Raw genomic sequence first — 23,512 nt, 5'->3', positions numbered from 1 at the left:
CATCCCAATCAATTTAAAGCTTCCCTTTGGACTCTTCTTGCTCAAATTACCAAATAAGACTTAATTTCTATCAAAATTTTTTTATTATACCGCTTTATTTTTTTGGCGTACGTGCCCATGCCGGTGTTACATTGAAGAATTTATTTTACATGGTGGTTGACGTCATGGTGGAACAGTCAACATTTCGAAAGATGAGACGTAACTTTAGATAGGAAGATAGGAAGTGTAGGGACAGTCACAAGCAACTCAAACGAGCTGTGGAGAAGGTCCTTCGACGTGCTCACCGCGCTTTTGTTAAAATGAAAATGGGACCAATGTGAATCAGCCCTCAAGAAAAGAGATTCCCACTTCATGGGTAGAAAAGTGCGGCAATTGGCTAATAAGAAGGACATTAAGACGTGTTCCTTTCTCGACAAACATGGAAATGAAATACAATCCACAGATGGAATCTACTCTCGAATGAAAAACCATTTCAAAAATAAACTGAATTCAGTCATCCACCCAGACCAAACAATTCTCGACAGCTTTCCCGTAACCTCTACAGACCCAAGTCCTCCCCATCTTCGCTCTGAAATAGAAGCGGCTATCAGAGACCTGAAAACAAACAAAGCTGCCGGTACTGATGGAATCCAGCCTGAACTTGGTACCCTTCTCAAGACCAGAACATAATTGTCGCTTTACTAAAAAAATAGTAGTTTTACGCTTGGAAGATTATTTGACTTTATTTTTCTCATTCTTGGCTTAATGGAGCTCTTTACTTTTCTTTGACAAACTTGTTTTGTTGATTTTTTTTAAATTAATATTAATTCTAAAGATTGTGCTAGTCAGGTTGGCAACAAGGAAATATTTAAAGGCCTACAAAGACTAATGGCAAATTAGTTTATAACTATGGGCACTAATTTAGGAGAGAAGCGGGTGATTGTCCCCCTAGACACTGAATAATCCCTTTGTTTCGGTATTATAATTGAGAAAAACTACATCCCCCCTTCGACTATAAAAAACCTTTTTTGTGGCATAAAAAAAAATGATAAGAAATTCTCCCCCATATATCTTTGTGAATTTGCACCTTTGTTTATAACAAAGGTACATATAAAATTGTTTATAAAATTTGCACCTTTGTTTTTTTTTATTGTACACACATAAGTAAGCCCTAAAAATAGTTAAACAAGGCGTTATAAATTTTAATTTCCGTTCTAATGAGCCCTCTTCTGATATTATATGGCCATTAGTTTAATGCAATCATCCCAAGTGAAAAAAGGGGGACGTCACTGCTATCCGTGCAAAAACCCTTGTTTTGCAGGCCTCCATTGGATCTTCAACGATGGCAATTTCAATTGGTGTACCTTTTATCTGAAGTTACGTTGAAGGTGCCTCAGTTGCTTTCCCAAGATTCTCAAAAAATGTTTTGGCAATCGCAAATTGCTGTTCTGTTAAATTCAAATAATGATTCTAATGTGTCAATCAAAATCCATTGGAAACGATTCTCACAAGACAGCTCCTTAGGAAACACGTTTCCAAACTTTCGGTTACTACTAGTTGTGATTCCCTCTATACTCGGACTCTGTAGCTATTGCTACAGCCATGATTTGGATACTTGGAAGATAATATATTTTACAAAATACTTCTCTTCTGGGATTCTAGAAACATTTAATAATAAGGATTTTGGCATCAAATCTGTTTTACTACGTTTTTGACCCCCCCCCCCAAAAAAAAAAAATGTTATGGTACCAAGGATATCAAAATAAAATATCTTTTACCTCCGTTATCCTTTGTTTATTCATACCTGAAAACTACGATTAACCAAAATAGTTCATTTAGTTGCTTCAAAATTATAAGGTTTATGGGATAGTACCATAGTTCTACCACACTGTGTTGTGAAAAGAAAAACTAATTAGTTAAACCAATTTCAAATCAGATAGTTGACAAATTAATTAGTTGAACTAATTGACAAATCAATTAGTTCAACTTAGTCCGTAAAAAATCAAACATTAATAATATGTTGATTCTGAAAGACAACTAAGCATACACAGGAAAGATATCGCTTCTTAAGCTGTTTGATGTCATACGTATTTGGCTTATTTTTTTCAGTTTGCGGTCCGCAACTGCCAAAAACTGCAATTTGCTGACTTTTCAGCCAATGATCTTTTTTTCAGTTTGCGGTTCACAACTGCATAACCCCATACGGAGGTCTTAATCATTAACAACTGATTTCTTGTTTTTGTTTTCCTACTTTAAAGACATATATGGTAGTGTAGGTGTTTCCTAGCCGAGTGGTTGGCACGCCGGACTTCATATGTCAATCATATGTCCTTGGGAGCTGGGGTTTGAATCCTGTTGTCACCATTTATTTGCTTTAAGGCGGGAGTCAGTGGCGTAATTATGTCAACTCAACCAGACTTGAACCAGTTCCAACTGATTTTCTGGAGATATTTGGGAAAATAAACGGGAATCATTGGATGATTTGCCCCCATCCTTGTAGCACTCCCAGCCCAAGGTAGAGCATTAGCAAATCGGTAACTGCGCTACAGAGACCATCGCATACTAGATACTTAGTATGCAGAGACTCTGCATACTAAGAAGTATTAAGTAAATTTCCAAACCAATTGAAAAAAAAAAAGTTAAATTCATTTTCAGTATCCTTGGTACTTTTACAAAACAGCTTCTAGTAATAACGCTACATGTTATTAAATAATAACGATAAACGTTATTATAACAATAATTATAATAATAATAACTAATAATAACGATACGCGTTGGCAAAATGTAAATTTTCCCAAGCGTAGCGATTCATATCAGTAATAGTTTATATTTTTGTTTATTATGTAAATAAAAAAGTCAAAAGTCAAAAATAATTTGAAAAAAAAACAAACATATTTTTTTGTTTTTTACCTTCTTTCAAATAAGTAGGGTATACGCCTTGAGGGATATTTTCCTAGATATGACATATCAAACTCCCAGGGGACTTCTAAAAATGGATCTTTTGGGTCTCTGTGGGGTTAAAAGTATCAGGCACACAACCTTCTACGAGTCATAAAAATACAAGTGAGTTGTTTAGACAATCCCTGTTAAACAATCGTGGAACCCCCTTTTTTCAAAAACGTCATCCAGTGTAACGCCTTTTGCATTATCGCTTTTGAAATGAACGAATTGCGTTGTTAATTTGCACTTTGCCTTACGATTTGACCTATAGATTATAATCCTCAATTCGACAGAAAACTTAACCAGTTCCATATATTTTCTAATTAAATATTTATTTAAACCTTTCTTAAATTGAGTCAAAGGTTCATAGGTAAATTACAATCTCAAAAGCTCAAAGATTAACTCTTTTGGGGAATGTTTTCTTGTATTACAAGCGCAAATATTTACAAATAATTACTTTTTTGTAATGTATTTGATCAAAAGATATATTATTACTAAGTATACAAGTATTGGTGTTAATGATGACAGCCAGTTTAAAATAGTAGGCTACCCCAATCTTTTACCGTTTAAACACTAAAAGAAAGCATATATTGAAATGTAGGCTCCAAATTCTAAACGTGTGAAGAAAGTAGTATAATCAAGGTTGCAGCGATAGCTGCAGTTTAGTGAAGAACGAATCTCAGTCCACAGTGACCGAAAACTTAAAACGTGTTTAAAAAATAACTGTCTGGTAAGACAAAATTGCTATTTGTAGCAGTCCGAAATTGTAGTCTGACTCGTATAAAATGCAGCAAAAAAATATTGACACATTTCTTATACGTTTTCAAAGTTTTATTTGTAACCCCTACAATACCCCCACCCTCCCAAAACAAAAAAGCAACAGGCGATATTTGGAACAAAAAAGCGACTAATTTTTCATATAGCCTATGGCTATATCCGACTCCATTAGCGGTGGAGGGGGGGTGGACGTGATTACAACTATTGTATTTTGAAAGAACATTGAATGGAGAATCTAAAGGGTTATTTTCCCCAATAAGATTTCAGCCCTGTAATATACTTTTGCTGACTATTCAATGAAACTGAGTGAGAAACCTCATTTGGGCTACCTCCAGGAGCGTCGTTTTTTAGTAAAAGAGGTGGTGAACTTCGTCCCCCAATAGTTTGGAGAAAAACTTATACATCCTATGCCCCTTGACTATCCGGACAGGGACCCCTCTTGCCCCGCCCAATAAAATGAAGATTCGCCCCTGGCTATCTCTCCCCCCTAAATATTGGATTTTTTTTTTTTGCTATTTCATTCGACTATTTTTTGTCCCCGAAACATGTGTATTTTTTTGTATTTTATACAATTTTTTTTGTATTTGCCCAAGTCGGGCGCATTTAACCCAGAACTCTTCCAACTCCGAACAATTCTCATCTTTCACAAAAGTTCTGACTAAGCGCAAATGTCCATAAAAATTACAAGCACATACTAAGCTACCTTAGGGTTATCTACAATGTATTGCTTTAAAATAAACTAGCCTACACATTGCCACTAGAAAGCACTAATACCAAGGGGGAAAGAGGCTATTGAGACCATACTACAATTTTTTTTTTTAATTTTTCAATCGATATTTCGATATCTAAGCCCTGATAAATCACAAGCAGGCACGTGGGAATGCCGAGCAGGATGAGAATAATAAACACAAAAACTAGAGGGAGTGCCTATAATAAAGTCAAATTTAGGGTGATGATAAAATAATAATTTAATAACTTAAATAGGAAGTGCCGAGAAATTAAAGAAAATTTTGGATTTCTGGAGGAGGCTCTTGTCTCTTTTTTATTAAAGCTCAATATTTACCACCATTTACACACAATCTAGTAAGTGCAATACAGGCACGTACGCAGGAATTTTTTTTCGGGGGGGGGGGGGCAAAACCTTCGAAACAGCAGATATAAATTAGCGCTTTTTTTATTTAGTAACGCAAAAAGCACGGATATGGGAAAATACAAATTAACTTTAATCTGTAGTATTGTAGCGGATGGGGGGAAGAAGACTGAAGCCTCAAAAGCACGTTTTAGGCTCAGGTTATGTTCATAGCGATTTAGAACCAGTGATTACTCTATTATATCCCACTGAAAGGGAAATTTTAGGGTTAACAGTGCAATATGGATGCTGTGGGGGGTAGTTCTTCTATTTCAAAACGTAGATTTTAATGAAAAATGATAGTTTCCAAAATTGATCCATTAAAAGCTGTACTTTATCCTGAAAAGGGGGGGGGGGGTGAAAACCCTAATATCAAGGATAATTCTATTTTGCTGTGGAAAGCAAACTCTCTTTACGAAAAAAAAAATAACAGTACAATTGCTAATTTCTTCAAAGAGGGTGCAAAGTTAGACAGAAAATGGGTTAATAATTGGGCAGTGACTTGACTGGATAATTGCATGCTGTAAAATTCCCCAAAAAAGGCTTCACATGTGTATCTAGATTCTTAATAAATGTCCTACTTTTGCCAGAAATCCCAAGAAACCATGGGGAAATTAAATATTTCACAAAATTTCGGAGGGGGGGCGGGCCCGAAGCCCCCCCCCCTGCGTACGAGCCAGGTGCAATAGCTCAACGCTCTGTTTTATACATAGATCGTTGATTTTGCAAAACTGACAAAATTTCTGATATAGACAAAACAATAATAACTTTATCAAAACAAACGTACCACAATCTTTTTCAGTAGCACAAGACATTCCGCTGTTATTCTTTCCAATTATCCCATTAAAACAATCTCTGTCACGCGTGGTAATTAATTAAATAAACAAAAAATAATAGAACTACGCCATCCTTCTTTGCTTCTTATCAAAATAACACTAAACTGGAGAAAGAAAAAAAACTGGAAACCGGAGCAAACTAACAGTAAGACGAGCTGTGATTGGTTAAAACACGGAGCGGGAGGTGTTTAAGGGTTGCGTTACTCATTTCCAAAATAATGATTGAGGTATAGCTTTTTTCTGATGACTTCGGAATTTAGCTTAAGTACCTAGGACACTGAAAACAAACCCAATTTTTTGAATCAGTTAAGCGGAAACTTTTACAACCATATTATATCTTAAAGTATCTTAATTATTATATCTTAATTAATATAATATAATTATTATATCTTAATTGTATTATTCAGGACACACTCAATAAGTGAAGCTAGGTTCTTTCGTGAAACAAAATACGATACAGGCACATTTTAATGAAATATTTAGTACTTGTTCATTATTCAATTGCTTCAATTCAGAACACACTCAAGAATTTTGCTGAGAAAATTCGGTTTTATAGCCACAAAGACAAAACTCAATTTAGTTTGCTAGGCATAGTGATATGAACATGGATTTTGAAATGAAGATTATTATTTTTCGACATGTCTGCGGTCTGGGTACATAATTCCAAGTTGTAATTTTACAATTTCCCTAATAAAATATTATATTTTCAACATATTTTGTTTTATTTCATTAGCTTTATCAAAAATTCGGGCTATATATTTGCACATTAGAGGGGGGGTGTGCATTATATCAAATACCTACTTTATCCTAAGCACACCTTTATATAAAATGTTTCATTAAAATGTACCTGGATCGTAGTTTGCTCCACGAAAAAAACAAACTTCACTTTTTGTGTTCTGAATAATATACAAGTACCTCTTAAAGAATTGGTAAAAATTGAGAATCCCATTTTTTCATGAAAGAGCTTCATTTGCAGGTTGGTATTAAAATAAACAAGCCTGGGTGAAATTTCAGCAAAAATATGTAAAAAAATCAACAAATAAGGTTCAAGAAGGTGTCGTTGTCCTCGGGAATCAACAGAATAGCAATGTTTGATTTTTTAAAGAAAGGATAAGCGTTGTCAAACTTAATAAATTAGTTTCACTTTGTTTCCACGGTTCAATGTCGTAACATGATGAAATTGGGATACTGGTCTTAAAACTCATAATTTTTAAGTAGCCAAAGGGGAAACCGCGTAGAAACAGAATTATTAACCAACAAAGAAGCAAACAATTAGCAGAAACCCAGCAATTGAGAAGCAAAATTAAAAATCGGATCTTAAAATACGACAAAAATTCAAAACGGTGTTTCAAGCTTTAAAGTAAGTATACACGCAAAACCAAACTGTAAAACACGAAAGTAATCCACCGTTATTCTTTGGCTTAAATTCAAAAATCCGAAGATGGGGTGAGAGGGGGGTTAACTTATTTTCTAATAGAAGGATTAAAGAAGGGTGGACTGGCAAAAATCCAACAGAGGATAGAATTAAGTCAAAATGAGTTGCAAAATGTATTGTATGAAAAACAGCATATATATTTCATACAAAAAGGATATGATCATAATCGCAAAGTAATCATTAATATTGCCTGTGTTTCAAAGTTTCGGAGCCAGAACGTACCTCCAGCATTTTTATGGGGGGGGGGGGCAAGAGGGGTCCATATCTGGAGAATCAAGGTGCATGGGCTATATAATTTTTTTAACACCACCCCCCCCAAAAAAAAATGACACCAGTGGTTGGAGCAGACGAACAAAAAGTAAAGAGCTGATTAGGTCTAGAGGCAGTGAAATGGGGTATAGAGGCACAAACTGCCTCCATATACCACAAAAATTTACACCCCTGCATTGGCTTTTCTTATGAAGATATTGAGAAGTTTTAGTTATAATCTCGCTCGAAAATACATCAACAATATCTCCAGCAATATTTTGAACTGTTCAAAAGTCTCATTAGCAATCATATTCTGTTATTTCGTTGTACCTTATTAAAACACCGTTTTTATTATAAATAGATTTAATAAAATTCTTCCAAGGAATGTTTTGTCAAGACAGTGATGAACACGTATCTAATGGCTAGACAGTCAACTTATAATGGATTAAGGGGATTCAACGCCTTAAAATCATTTTGCAAGTATCAGCATTGGCTAGCATTCTCAAGGACAAAGGACAATTCTCCCAGGGGACTAGCTATCATCGAGAGCTATTGAGATTCTGTGGTTTTATTATGAAATCTGATTTTTAAAAAGATACTTCCCTCTGTATCGGCAAAGTTTTTAATCAATGTGGGTAGCACCCCAAAAATTCCCAAAGCTGCCAAATTGCTCAAATGATATTTTCATTGAGCTATTTTTTAGTTTTTCCCTAGCAGGGATGCAAAACAATTTTAAGGACTGCCCTTTCCTGAATTTTGAAAAGAAAATTCTACTCCATTTAATAGATAAAAAAATAAAATTTCGACTAAAGTTCATTAAATTTATTCAATATGAATATCTGTATCTCCGGCAAAAAACGGGTTTTTGTGCGGGTGTTTAAACCAAAAATGGTTTTTCTAAGATTCCTGGAAAAGTAGGCATCAGTTTTTAGTTTTATGTCCTTTATTCGGATTTCTTATCCAAGCAATACAAGTTACGGCAAGACCCCCCGATCAATTCAAAATAGTTTGGCCGCAAAAAATAAAAAAGCTTATAATGGACGAGACAGGGTAATCTGTGAGGGGTTAAAACCCTTAATATTTTTTTTGGATCAATGAATAGAACTCATCGGTTATATAATAGACATTATGCAATTTCGATCGCGCATAATGCGAGCATGACACAAGAAACTTCTTTATACGACACAATTAGCTTTGGTTTGGTTGCAAAATAAATTGTAGCTATTTTTTATTTTAGTATATCGTTTGTATTTTGGTTTTGTTTGTGCAAACAAATTTGGGCTATACATTTGAACATTAGTGGGGGGTGGGGGTAAGCATAGCATGTATTAAGTACAACAATGGTTAGTTTACTTATTTAATATATGCTATGCTTTATCCCCACCCCTCATGTGCAAATATTTAGCCCAAATTTGTTTCTAAACTGTTATATATTCATCATATTTTCTTTCATTTCATTAGCATAAATCGAACTCCACTTCCCGATTGTCTATTATATAACCGATAAGTGCACAATGAATTCTCACGTAATGACTACTGCTGTTTTACCTTGCGCTGTTTTACAATTGCCATCATTTTGATTTGTGTATGCTAAAACATTAACAAGAAACTGGTTGCAACTCAAATAGTAATGATTGCTTGATTTGGGGGGAAGTATCAGGCACATAGTAATGTGTATTCTTTGGATGAGTATTTGTAAAAGCGGACAACTTATCTGAAAAAAAATGTTGTCTAGGAGGAGTCAAAACCATGGGATGCATGGCTCGGGCCCAACACCTCCTGGGCATATGACTGGAGGTGATTTTAAAAAATTGCCGCTTAGGTTTCGAAAAATGGGAGGAAGTTCTGAACACATTCAAAGGGATTCTGAAGGACTAAAACCAAAAATAAAAGTAGTTAAACCAGGAAGAATTTATGTGAAGAGGAAGGAAGAAATTTTTTGCATGATCCTTCCCCCAACTTAGCCTCTAAATTCCTGAATTTTCATTCTCCTAACTCAACTACTTTTTCTGACATAGCAAAAAGCCCATCGTCAAGGATTTATCCCAATTTTACCCATTAGACAAATTCAGGTTTTAGATCAACACTACTCAGGTGACTGATGCAAGGAAAGAACAAGGTTGTTAAACCATTTTTCTTAAAACAGAGAAACAAAAAATTTTAATTTTGCCCTGAAATTCTGATCGAGCATTACATATAGCCACTATAACAAACAAATGATACACAGTGTAATAGCAACTATACACAAGCCTGCATCCAGGGGGTTGTAACCAGGTCTACCCCCCCCCCTTCCAAAAACAGCTAGCCGGCTCATATTAAGTAACAAAATTTCACATAAACAAATTTTTGATTCTCTTTGATAATTTTTTAAACAAATTTCTAAGTGATGCAGGGGTTTATCAAGGAAGAAAGCCACGTGGCTTAAGCCCCTCCACGAAATACAATTCCCAGACTCATAAATTGGTTATGAAAATTTAGGTAAAGAGACTATTTCTCTAAGAAAAACATAGTTCTCTGACTCACAGATTGGTCTTAAAACGCAGGTAAAAAACCTTATCCCCCCCCCCCAACCAGAATAACTATTCATTTTTATTTTGATGATGTTCATTTTCATGAGTTTGCTGAATTTTGCGGATTTTTGTTCATTTTCATGAGTTTGCTGAATTTTGCGGATTTTTGTTCATTTTCATGAGATTGTTTGGGATTTTCAGAATTAATCCCCAGTCCCCTCTAAGGGTTTTGTAGAGCCTTAGACTATGTTGAAAAAACTGAGATAATAAGCAACCAAAACTGATTCGAAAACACATAATTTTCGGTTTGAAGGAAGCACTATAATTATAAATCTGAAAATCCCATTTTTTCTTCAAATTCAGATTATTTTAAATGATAAATATATGACTGTCCATATTATTGAATTAGAATAAAGTGAACATGCCACTCAATACCTTATTTTAGGCTCTTTACGAATAATATAATCGCTTCTGTCGCAAAATTCATATTTAAGCACTTTTTGAGCTCTTAAAAATGACGAATTTTCAATTAAAGCATGAGTTATCGGTCATTTTCCGACAAAATTAAACTACCTTTTCTCAGCACTGTTTTCGACAAAATAACACTACATTTTCTCAGTGCCAAAATTACTTTAATAAGGTTAATTTAGGTTAGGTTAGATTATGTCAAAAAGTACTTGAATTAAAATTTTCGATAGAAGTGATTGTTGTATCCGTGAAGAGCATAAAAAAGGCATCGATTAGTAGCCTATATTCACTATATTGATAAGTCAATAATATGGACAGTCATATATTTACCCTCATTTGACCGCATGAGGAATGGGTGGGGGGGGGGGGTGCTGGGATGCACTTGGTCATGAAAGCAACCATTAGGCTATGTTTGTTGAATGGTAAGATATTTCATGGTAAATGTTTAGTTTTGTCACAAGCTGTCTAAACTGGAAACAATGTTGCGAACAAGATACTATAGTAATAACTATAATAACTATAGTAATATACTATAGTACATAAGATTCTATAGTACTTAGGCATGCTAATTCTAGGAGTGCTTGAATGAAGTACAACAAAAAGCTTGTGACGAAAGTAAACATTTACCAAAAGCTCAAGTCATGCAGATACACAGGATTCTGTTTTTTTTTGGAGGGGTGTTATTAATAAAAAAATTTATGATTCTAATGAGAAGTGCCCATAAATTTGAGGAGCTTTAGGAGTCAGGAGGCTTAGGCCTCCTTCACCACTGCTCTGAGCACGGTTAAGATTATACTTACTTCTATTGTCTATATTTAATCCTTTTCATCAGCCTCAGTTATGACCTGGCCAACCCTTATCCAACCAATTCACAATCCTAACTATCTCTTTCTACCACCATCTTCTTTTCCACTTGCCAGATTAAGAGGGTTGATCTTCAAAGAGAGGGTGGTAACAAGAGGAAACGCCAAGGACAACATTGATCAATATCTCATGGTAATGCAAAAATTTTTGCATGTCACGGTTGATTGATAAGCGTGAAGTCACATATGCGCCTACAGGAATTGCAAGCTTTCTTCTGATTATTCGATTCGCGTTTTGACCTCATTACTCTGAAGGTTATTAAGGCTTTCAAAATTCGGATAGAACTAAAGAAAAATTACAAATAAATTTGTCAGAAATCACTTTCTCTTGATGGTATTATCCAATATTTTGGAAAAAGCCCCAACAATGTTACCTAACATTAGACATGACCGATAATGTGACCGAGATCGTGCAGCCAAAATTTCAGAATTTGCTTAAAAATTGAAAATAAACAGCGAAAGAGTTTCGTTTGAAAAAACATTATCTTTTTAGTAAATAGAAAAAAGTCCAGGGTAATGACACTACTTTGCGGTTAGCTACATGGTAAAAAAGAAGAATCAAATTCAAGGTTATAAAGTGCATGGTCAGACGTTAGTATGGTTAACAGAAATAAAAATTAAAGTCAAAGAGGGCACACTTTCCAGGCACGTAAAAATATTGTGTTTTTTTGGGGAGGGGGTGACGGACTAAAAAAAACCTTAGTTTACTAACCTGAATAAGAAGTACCAATAAATTCGGAAAAACTTGGATTTTGGAGGAAATCTGGGCCCCAAGGTCCCCTTGTCTACGTACCTCTTCCCTTTCCTAGAAAAATGGTTGGAAGGTCACGTCCAATGCACATACTTAAGAAGTAATGTGACAAAAACTAAATTGCTTTCGCAATTTAAACCTCCTCCTCCAATTCAACTCCTCCCTTATAGAAGGGGGTGGACATCATCTCCAGAAGAGGATCGCACTAGGAGATATTTTCAAAATATTTTACGCTAAAATCAATATTTTTTAAGCCAAAAATCAGTAGCTGTCGGTTTTTATCCACTCCTACCTTTAGTTTTCCTTTTAATCCCCACACGACTTTATTTACAGCGGTTCCGACTTATACTAGTTAGAGAGTAGAGGGGATATAACCGAAAAGACGGTGTTAAATAGTCATATTATTATCATAATATTGACTTATAAAAGGTACTTAGACCTTCAGTCCCCTTTCAAACTCCTTTGACTACGGTATTGACGCTGAAAATTATTACTGCTACTACTAACAGCTTACTGGAGCATCAAGCCACCTGATATCAAGTGAGCCACGCACGCTTCTCAACCCCTTGATCTGTTCAAAGCTTCACTCTTTATCCCTTCCCATGAAGCCTGATTTCCCTTAAATCACTTCCCACCCCATTTGGTGATGAATCGCTTCTCATTTCGCTCCAGATTGATGACCAAAATGCGCTTTGCTTTTTTTTTTTGCTCCAGATGGATGACCAAAGTGCAATTTAACCTTATTTTTAACCCAAGATGGATGACAAAATGTGTTTTACCTTTTTTCGCCCCAGGTGGATGGCCAAAATGCCCTTTACCTTTTTCGCCCCAGATGGATGACCAAAATGCGCTTTACCTTTTTTCAACCCCAGATGGATGACCAAAATGTGCTTTACTTTTTTTGCCCCAGATAGATAACCAAAATGTGTTTTACCTTTTTTTTATTACAATCTTAGAAAGGGGGATCAAACCATACAGTTTCGTATATCTTATTGTTTGATATACGGGCAGTCGACCACTCAAAATCATTCCTGTTTGGTATAGAACACTTTGTGCTAGGACTAAACATAATTCACCTTCATAAGAACCGATTGATTTTGATAGGCCGGCCTGCAGTGAAAAGCTTCCGACTAATCCATTGTTAGGATAATTAACCCTTTCTACTAGAATAATAAGTAACCCTTTCCCCTTAAAACCATTTCTGTTTCCGATTGGCTCACAATAATATTACAAAAAAGCCAATAGACGATCGGCAATTATAATTATTAGTAAGCAAAAAAAAAAGATTTATGGTTTTATTGCATTGCTGGGATGATCCGAAGGGAATTTATCAGTAAACTCAAAATTTTTCGCTTATATGATTCTCAGTATTAAGAAAAATGTTACAACCAATCAAGTTTTAAAATAAACTGGTGATTTTTCAATAAAATCAAATAAATCAATTTTCTAAATGAAATGATTAGTTTTAGTTTAGTTAGTTGTTTTAGGTTTAGATAATTTTAGTTAAGTGTATTGTAACCGAGAAAGTTTCAAAGCAATGAAATAAAGTCATTTAAAGTTGTAATTAATATTAAATAAAAAATTTTGATAAAAATAAAAGAAATTGACCTTCTCTTTTAGCTAAATAATAGACATAGTTACTTTTTGTAATTGAACAAGCTAATTATGGCTCTAGTAGCCTAGTACATGCGATGATGAGGAATTATAATTGATTAGATACATTTCATATTTAAGTACTATCTAATTGAACACATAAATTTAAATCAATTTAATGAATATTTAAGAATTCTATTTTGTGGAACAAACATAGATTTATTTTTTGAACATATTCAGGCTTATAATATTGAAAAAATCAAATTTTGAACAATTTATAGGAACAATTTTAACAAGTTTAGGAAACGACAAGTTTTTCAAAAAATTCAATTTTTTTTTATCTTAAATACTGAACAGGGTTACTTTTCCTAGTCGAATAAGGTAATTATGACCCAAATAGTTCTTTTCTTGGATAATAAATTATTATTATTCAGATATATTTGATTATTTAAAAAATATTTATTGAATTTGGCAAATAAATCATATTAAATAAATACTTCAGAATTATGTACTGTAGAACATATTCATATAGGTGTCAAGTCAAGAAAATATATAGGTTTAACTTCCTTTTTCAAATGTAGGGGGCGATTTTATTGTTGCTTCAATTTTTTAGACAAGACTAAGGTATTCTTACAGTAAAAGTACCAAAAAAGAGGTATTTTTCAACAGAAATATAAAAAAATGTCTTGGAGATATAAATATAATGAGCAGTTAATAACTCTAATGATGAAGATTGTTACTTCTGTTAATCAAGTAAGCTAATAACAAGTCAAATCAGTTTTCGAATCTCCTGAAATGTTGCTATTTCCAGGGTACGCCAATCCATGAAAAATTAGGAGCCGGGGTGAAAATTTTTCAACTTTTTTTTTTAATGAAGATATGAGTTTTCAAAATCTGCTTTTTGAAAACAAAAGTGAGCTTTTAAAATTTTAGAGCAAAACAGTTTTTTTCTAAATGAAAATACAACAAGTTATACTTCTGAAAACTAGAGGGGGGGGAAATGTTGGGGCAAACTCCTCGACCTCTAACCCTCCCCTTGGCATCCCCTCACCATATAAACTTGTCCAGTAGTCAATCAAGAAATCCATTTCTAGTCACTTAAAATCGGAGCTGTGAATGGGGTTGCGTTTGGGTCACCTCCCTTCAAAATCTGATGTTTAAATTTGATTTAATAGTTTAAATGATAGGTGATCAACTCCTTTTATAATTGAGTAAGCTAGCAATATCAAAAGATGTATCTAATTTAATCAGTTAATAAATTATTCAACATTTAGGCTGTAAATGGAGTTTCCATTTACCCTTTTTTCCCCTCTAAATATGCAAATTATGCAAATTAATGACAAAAAAATTGAGTAACTGGCTTCATAAATGAGCCACCACCTCCCTAAACAAATCCTCCGTACAATCTAGTTTGATATTATCAAACAGTTCGTGGTAACGAACTGTAGTAAGGAGCGACAAATAGAGCCGAAAAAAAATATGGTCATGTACATGATGACAGAAGAGAAGCGTTACCTCAGCGCATCACAATTCATAAAACGTACCAAAAAACAACAAGGCAATTACTTTACATGGTTTACGTGGTTTTGTCAATACTGGAAGGGGGACCTGTACGATCCCCCCCTCCGCGTGCTATTGGACACAGTAATACTGCTATTACTTTCTATTCAACAAACTATTTTTGTTCAATAGTCTTCAGAACCGAAAAATATTAGTATACTTTCTCTCTCTCTCTCTCTCTCTCTCTCTCTCTCTCTCTCTCTCTCTCTCTCTCTATCTTTCGCAAAAAAAAACAAAAAAACGAAGATCTTAAACCCCCCCCCCTGGTGTACCTATATAAGCAAAAATTTATTTCAGGATTGATGTTTCAGGAGAAAGAGGGGGAGGGCCTTGGAAAAAGCGAGTAATGCAAAACAATTAAGAAAATTATGAGGGAATAAAGAGAACATTGAGATTTAAGAAAGGTGACTCTCAAGTACTCTTTCTCATGAAATTTCTAAAAACTTTTTGCGGAAGGGTTCCAGGGAGCTCCAAATGAAATATCCTGGTCTAGAACCTAGTTGTCTTAAAGCTGGCTATTTTGGGGGCCGTCACAGCTTGAAAAAATTATCGAAAAAGGCAAATTCAATAAAATACAGGAAATTATGGGACCATTTACAAAAATATTGAAATCTCGAAAGCAAGAGTTTTGTAGAATGCAGGGGAGTTGTGAGCAAATCGAAACTGAAGGCGGTAAGGTTGAACCTGAAAGTCATGTCATGAAAGTTCAAGTCATGTTTCAACTACAATAAATAATGGTTTATACAAGGAGAATCGTATTAAAAGCTAATAAAGAATATTGTTCGAGTCTAAAAAAAAACATTCCTAACGGAAATTTTGGCAATAAAATTTGAAACGGTAGGCTATTATTCCATTCAAAATCAAATCCTTTTATTCATTTTCACTGTGCAAACGTAGAAAGAATTTCAGTGGAATTTTTTTTCCTAAAAACGTACAAACGTCCCATGTCGAATCGATCACATCTATATAAAGTAAAGGGATTATAGAACTATTTATTCAGTAGAATGACCAACTGTTAATCGCATTTCCAATGAAATCCGAGAAATAAACTCCCTTCCAGCTTTAGAAAGAAGAATTCGATCGTCAAGCATAACTCCCCTATCCCTTTTTATTGTACTCTGATTGTCCCCCTTCTCTCCGGGCTCAGGAAGATGAAGTTAGCCCTACCTGGTAACATGAGTATTGATTAAAAGATGACATATAAATTGCCAATCATCGCTTCTAAGAATTTCTCGTTTCCAAATGATTACCGTATTAGAACTCTTGCAAGTGCAACTCAAATCATTATATTCTAAAGAAAGTGGTAAAAACAATGTCCAAAGGAAATTTGTTGGAGTAGAGGGGATGGTGTGTACAAACACCTTTGGGGTAGCGGAGCGTTATCCAAGGGTGCCAATTTATGAAAATGCAGGGAGGGCAAGGCCTTATCCAGGATTTTTGTACGGGAGAGGATATTTTCGCTTGGGGAGGGGGCTAATATCAAAATTTACAAAACGCTTCAAAAATTTGTTTATATGCATTTTTGTTACTTTTTTACGAGTTAGACAAAACATTTCGGGGTACAAAATTAGTACCCCCCTCCCCTGGATACGGCCTTAAGGAATGGACAAGGATTTGTTTTTATCAATTGTTACAAATGGAGATACGAAAAAAGTTTCTTTAAGTAACTTCTTTATACTCTCGATCATTTGGATGGCAAAGATCAGATGGAATAAGAATCATTACAGATTGTTGGAAGGGCTACAACAAAACTGAGCTGGAACAAGCAGGTTTCACTCACTTGCAAGTGAACCACAAAAATAATTTTGTGGTGCCTCTACCCAAAAAGTAGAGAGAATGTGGAGTTCTGTAAAGTGGCGTAATCAACGGCACCGAGGTACATCCTGCCATTATATACAATCATACTTAGTAGAGTACATGTGGTGGGCGGCAGTAAAGGCAGAAGGAAGACCCCCTTTTAATGCGATTCTTAACGACATTTCTGCGTTCTGGGTACATAATTCTAACTTGTAATTTCACAATTTTCCTAGTAAAGTATTATATTTTCATAATATTTTGTTTTATTTCATTAGCTTAATCAAAAGTTCACTTTTCGAGTGTTTATTATATAACCAATAAATACCGGATTTTTACCAATTATTACAAATGGAGATACGAAAAAAGTTTCTTTCGAAACCTATGAACTGTTATTTTATTCAATAGAAATATCAAAAAAGGTATTTTACGAAATATAGGAGTCACAATCTCCCTGACTCCCCTTTTTCCCCAACGGACCACTTGGTATTACCGCCTTATGCTTAACACATAATTTTATATTTTAAAGAAAAGTGTTAACAATGGGTTATCTGCAATCATACCCCTTCCTCTGAAGAAAATGTGCGGCTTCGACTTTAAAAATGAATGAATAATTTGAGGAGAGCCCAAGGATACGGGGAGACCTTTGGACTCGAACATGTTCCGGATATGCCACGATTCTCACGATTTGTTTCGTATTTTCAATGAATTTTACGACACGTACTTTCGCAGCAGTAACGAATATGCTCCGTTCCTCTGCTGCAAATTCCTACAGGCGTGACAGGCAATGTAAATTAAGTTCGACGAAAGATATAAAAAAATAAAAGCACTGAGGACAGTGAAACTAAAATCTGATGGTTGGGATTGGGCAAGTGGATGTGCAGTCAACAATGTCAGTAGTAGGTGTCAAACTTAAAGAAAAGAAACCTAAGCAAAGACAGGCAAACAAACAAAGTAAAACGTATGCCCCCCCTAAAAAAATCCTGGATACAACCCTGTTACCTTTAAAAAAAATCCTATTTATTCCCCCGCAAAGGCCATAATCGTTGCACATTTATGCATTCCAACATGTAGGCTACTCAATAATTTGTTTGGGATGGCCTACATTTCAGGGGACCAAAATGTATCAAAACGCAGAAACAGGTGAGTTACATGGAAACAAGAGTGCAGATTGGGGAGGAAAGTTGGGTAAACGGCCCCCTAGAATTTGAAAAAAAGATACCTGTGTTGCACCTTCATTTAGAAAATATTGAAAAAAATTCTTTCCTTCTCTAAATTTAGCTATTTGACAACATTACATGGAAATAATGAAAAAACAGGGAGATTTAGTAAGCTATATCCATAGCCCCCCCCCCCCAGTCATGTGCCTCTAATAATGTGTCTTTTTTTAACTGAGACTTGAGTGCTCATCTTAACTTGACTTCTCAGTATGTAAGGTGGTTCATAGAGCATAGACAACCGAAAGCAGAAAGCTAGATCCAGAGCACCCGCCCACCCCACCCCCAGTCGTGTGCCTCCAATAATGTGTCTGAGACTTGACTGAGACTTGAGTGCTCATCTTAACCTGACTTTTCAGTATATAAGGTAGTTCAGAACTAAAAGAAAAACTAGCACATGCATTTGGAATCCCTTATCTTTCAACTATCTTTCAGAAAGACAGATAACGGAAACTTGAAAAGCAATAAAAGTACAATTACAAATCAAAATAAGAGCTTAGACAACAGAAAGCAGCTGTTATGAATGAATCAAAACGAAAGCGACTTGCTCTGATAAACCTTCTCCTTTGAAGTGAGATTGACAGTGCCACACAATAGTGGCATACCCAACTCCCGAAGTCAAATCAATAATGCAGTTTGATCGCAATAATATTTACTTTTGAATAAATTGAATAACGGCTTCATTAAAAAATACTTTATCATACGGGATTTTTGACATTTGGAAGGTTTTTGTACCAAAATGTCATTTATATTTCTATTCCCTTTGTTAGAATTCGTTTCTACTGTTGGGGAAGGACATTTGGAATTCTATAGAGAAAATGGTCACAAATTTGTTCAATCAAGCAGACAAAAGCTGTTTTAACCCAGATAAGTAGAGTGCCAGAAATAGAGCAAGAGAAGGCTCCCAGTTGTGAGTACCCTCCTAAATACACATAATCCTGATTCCCCTCCTCCCCAAGAAAAAATGATTTAATGTATCTAATAGATTTTTCATGATTTCCATATAGTTCGTTCCTTTTCTTATGCACTAGCAAATTTTCTCCTCCCCCGGAAACATGTACCTCGACGAGAAATATTTAGTGACAGTCCAGAATTTGAGGAACAAAGGGGGATTTTCCTCTGGAATTTTAAGACTGAACATATTAAATCCCTAACATGAAACATAAACAGCTTATTTTGGGAGGGGCGTATTTTGAGGAGGTAGGCCACAAACAAACAAAAAGTGAGACGCGGGGAAATTCTTATGAAAAATATTGGGAATGATTGAGAAAATAGTGAAGATTTTAAGAAAATCAGCAGTCATGAGTAAAAGGCCTGAAGCCCCTCCTTCTGCATGCATATCTGGCCCAAATTCTCGAGTTTCCGTATAATACAATGGACCCATTTTACCCAAGATTTGTTTAATGGCCCTTCGGACAGGGAAATTTTTAGGAGCGTCAATTTTTTGAAATATTGTCCTTTTCCTAGGACTAATTTTTTATTGTCAAGCGTAATGCGTAGTGTGTAATTCTTTATTGTCCTTTTTTACCATTTAAGATTTCTTTAAAAAAAAGTCTTATGAGTTAACTTCTCCTGTGATGCCTAGAAGAGAACATAAGCTGATCTCTAAAAAAAAAAAGAAAAGAAATTAATAAAAAGTATTTTTAAGACGTTTCCTTCTCTTATTTTATTTTTTTTTATTTAAAAAAAACAATTCTGGAAACAAGGAACCACTTTCAAGCTTGCATCCGATTAAAAATCGGTCTGAAAAGGCAATTACATTGTTTGTCTATTTTAGCAAAAATTAGAAATAACGATTTTCCACCAACTTCTAAATGAAAATAAATGAAAAATCTGACATTTGAGTAATAAATCCAGCAAAAGTCGGAAATTCCAAATTTGTTCGCAATAAATCAAATATTTGTTCATCATTGCAGTATGATAAGGGATCACACTCTAGTGCGTAGTTTAAGTATTTGACTTTCGGCAATCAATAATTATTTCTTCATTAATTGTAAAGATACTTACAATTTGGAATAAATATTTATTTATGATCGCTTGCTCTGGAAAACTTTACAAACGTTCAAGATAATGGCCAGAATTTGCTTCAAAACTTTCTGAGGTAATTAAAAAAAAAAAAAAATTATTCACATTTAAAGTAGAAACACTTTCATTCAAGAATTTCAAGCTCTGTTAAGATGCAAGGGTCAAATGCTAGGTTAGTTGGGGCAAATCAGAGGCAGTATCAGAAGTCAAGCAGCGGACCATATCTTTTCCCCAGTCACCTCATAAATAATGTATAGTAGAAAGTTGGGAAAGGGCTCCTTCAATCCTAAACACTGATATCTAGTCAGATTCTGCTTCAATAGGGTTCAGAGTTAGTCAAAGAGAAATAAAATTAAATTTATTTCCATAAGAAAGTAAAGAAACATTTGGAATTTCACATTTCACTCTGTCAAGATCCAAGGGGTTAACTAATAGGCTAGTTGGGGTAAATCTAAAGCAGTACCAGTAATCAGAACAAAGATAGACAATAGGATAAACAAGGCCGTATACAAAGAGGGTGAGATTTAGAGGGTATTAGACCCCCTCCCCCTCAGAAAACGTTTGTCTAACTTGTATAAACGTAATTAAATAACAATTTCTTTGATGTGATTATAAAATTTTTCTGCAAGTCCCACCCCTTGAACAGAATCCTGGATACGGCTTTGATTGTGACTATAAATTTCCGCCAACCTCATCATAAAGAATAGATGACCGTAAAAAATTGAGAAAGGTCTCTCTCAGAAGTAAACCCTGATATCTAGTGGTCTTTTCCGACTATACGTAATTTTTTAAGACATAGTCGATCAATTTGTGCCCTTTTCCTGGGCAGGGGCGTAGTTTAGGGGGAATAGTTTCCCCCTAATAATGTGGAGAAAAAATTATTATGTATCCCATGCCCCTTGATTATCTGTATATAGACCCCTCTAGCCCCCCAATAAAAATACTGGAAATTGGCCCCTGGTTCTGGGCCCCCACATAGTATTCGCCCCAAACTTTAAAACAATCATTTTAATCAGATTAACTAAATCGCCAAGAATTTTTTCTTTAAAGGCAAAATGAAATGCTGTCCTCGGAATTCGATTGAATAGCTGTTCAAAAACAAAAGCTTCTTTTAACCAGAGTCATAAAAAACATTAAGTTTCCACCTGCAATAAGTTTCACAAACAAAAATCAGCATTCATTATGTTTCACGAAGAAAAAAACAATATGAAACGAGTTTCACGAAGAAAAATATCATGATAAATCAAGCATCACGAAAGAATAAATCAACACACAACAAGTTTCACGAAGAAAAATATCAAGATAAATTGAGTTTCACGAATAAAAATCAGTAAGCAACAAGTTCTATGAACAAAACCGGTTTCACAGAGAGACAAATCAACATGAAAAAAGTTTCATGAATGGGAAATAAAAATATAACAAATTTCTCAAAGTCATAGATCAAGATACATTAAATTTCTTGAAGAAATTATCCACATGCAACAAGTTTCACGAGCAAAAATCAGCACACATCATGTTTCACGAAGAAAAAGAAATCAAGATGCAACAAATTTCACAAAGTAAAATCAACCTGCAAGAAGTTTCACGAAGAAAATATCAACATACATTATATTTCCCGAACAATAAATCAGCAAGCAACAAGTTTCACGAACAAAAAAAAACATGCATGTTTCACCAAAAAATATATCAGGATAAATTAAGTTTCCCGAACGAAAATCAGCGCGGAACTAGCTTCACGAACAAAACCGGTTTCACGAAGAGAAAAATCAACATGTAACAAGTTTCACAAAGAAGAAATAAAAATATAACAAGTTTTTTGAATATATAAATCAAGCTACATTAAGTTTCTTGAAGAAATAACACATATGCAACAAGTTTCACGAAGAAAAATCAACCTACAACTAGTTTTAAAAAGACAAATTAACTTGCAACAAGTTTCACGAAAAAAAACAACAACATACAGTGTGCCACGCTGGCGTCAAATGCTAGGAGTAATCAGAAGAGACGCTATTGGGATTTCCCCCTTAAGTTTAGATGTTCGATTTTTCTGTAAACAGTTGAAAGTTCTTAAGCCGAACTGGCCAGACATGACAATAAACAACAAAGAGAGATAAAACTCTACAAAAAGAAAAGTTCAAACGAGACGACGGCCAGTAGAGAGGAAAGACTAAAACAACGCGGATATTTCGCCTGTATCCAAACAAGGCGTCCTCAGCACAAGATTGTGCTGTTGTTTTAGTCTTTAAAGATCCGCGTTGTTTTAGTCTTTCCTCTCTACTGGCCGTCGTCTCGTTTGAAGTTTTCTTTTTGTAGAGTTTTATCTCTCTTTGTTGTTTATTGTAAACAGTTATTTTGTAGGAAAATGTCTGAAAGTGCTTTAGGTGTGATAATGCATGCCAGAGGATGCCATATGCTAGCGATTGTGTGCCATACTGGCGTCATTTGCTAGGAATCATCAAAAGAGATGCTGTTGGGAATTTTACTTTACGTTTAACTGATAGTTTCTAGTTTGAACGGTTATTTTTGTATGAAAAATGTCTGAAAATACTTTAGGTGTGATAATGCATGCCAGTGGATGCCATATGCCATATGCTAGCTACTAAGTGCCACAGACTGGGAATTGTCATGGAATGTCAGAATCTAACAATGAAATGGCGAATTTCCGCTGTTCAAACTAAAACGATGGTCATTTTTAGTTTATAGAGTTTCTTTGTGAGGAAAAAGGTTGAAAACTCTTGGGCATGATAATGCGCGCAAGAGAGTGTCATAGTGTGTCACAGAGACGTGAATCGACATGATGTATCATGTTGAGGGTGGCCTGCGAAAACATAAACCAATGGATTTAATACATGATTTTTAACAAGAAAATATCTGAAAAATGTCTTGGAAATGGTGAGGGGTGCTAAAGGGTGCCATAGGGCCCAGTCATAGTGTGGCACTGTAGCGTGAATTGACATGGTCAATCAAGTTGGGAATGGGTGGCGAAAACATGAGCCAATGGATTTAAGGGCTTGATTAAGTGAACTTGAAAACAACGAGGTTCAAAATCAAAGTTAGGGTAGCCTTCTGTCTCTCGATTCTCTAGAGAGCGCTTATTGTCAAAAACCCTTCAAATAGCACTTATTCATTGGCGGAAATAGCAGATTAATTATACCAGCTTGTCAATCTGTTCTCTAGGGATGTTATCAGCGATTGGAAACGATTCTTTCTGGCAAAAAACTTGTAAAAATTTCAGGTAGCTGAAAATATTCTATGGGACTGTTGGAAAACAGGAAAATACATCGAAAAATTAGTGGCAATCATCTTACAGGTTATTGTCTTCTGCTCATGATAGTACCGGTTTTGTTCTAAAAGATATACCCTTCATAGAATACATTTTTGAAAAA

At 34.9% G+C, this 23,512-nt stretch overlaps 1 protein-coding gene across 3 annotated transcripts in view; it reads right to left on the bottom strand.

The window, feature by feature from the left end:
* The window catches only part of LOC136038548 (protein krueppel-like), a 77,173-nt gene that overhangs the window by 34,743 nt on the left and 18,918 nt on the right, over positions 1-23,512 (bottom strand). The window contains exon 1 of one of the 3 annotated variants that reach the window (XM_065721711.1): positions 11,124-11,304. The exons of 1 other annotated variant lie outside the window; for it this stretch is intronic. Coding sequence is in view for 1 of the 2 variants with exons in the window: in XM_065721708.1 (XP_065577780.1) it covers positions 5,613-5,640 (28 nt within the window). In the remaining variant the exon portion in view is untranslated. Of the gene's footprint in view, positions 1-5,612; positions 5,757-11,123; positions 11,305-23,512 lie in introns of those variants that run through there. One more of the 3 variants, XM_065721708.1, reaches the window with a different exon arrangement.

The sequence above is a fragment of the Artemia franciscana genome, chromosome 18 (genome assembly GCF_032884065.1).
Source record: "Artemia franciscana chromosome 18, ASM3288406v1, whole genome shotgun sequence".
NCBI classification, from domain to species: domain Eukaryota; kingdom Metazoa; phylum Arthropoda; class Branchiopoda; order Anostraca; family Artemiidae; genus Artemia; species Artemia franciscana.
This window is presented reverse-complemented; position numbering and strand designations above follow the sequence as displayed.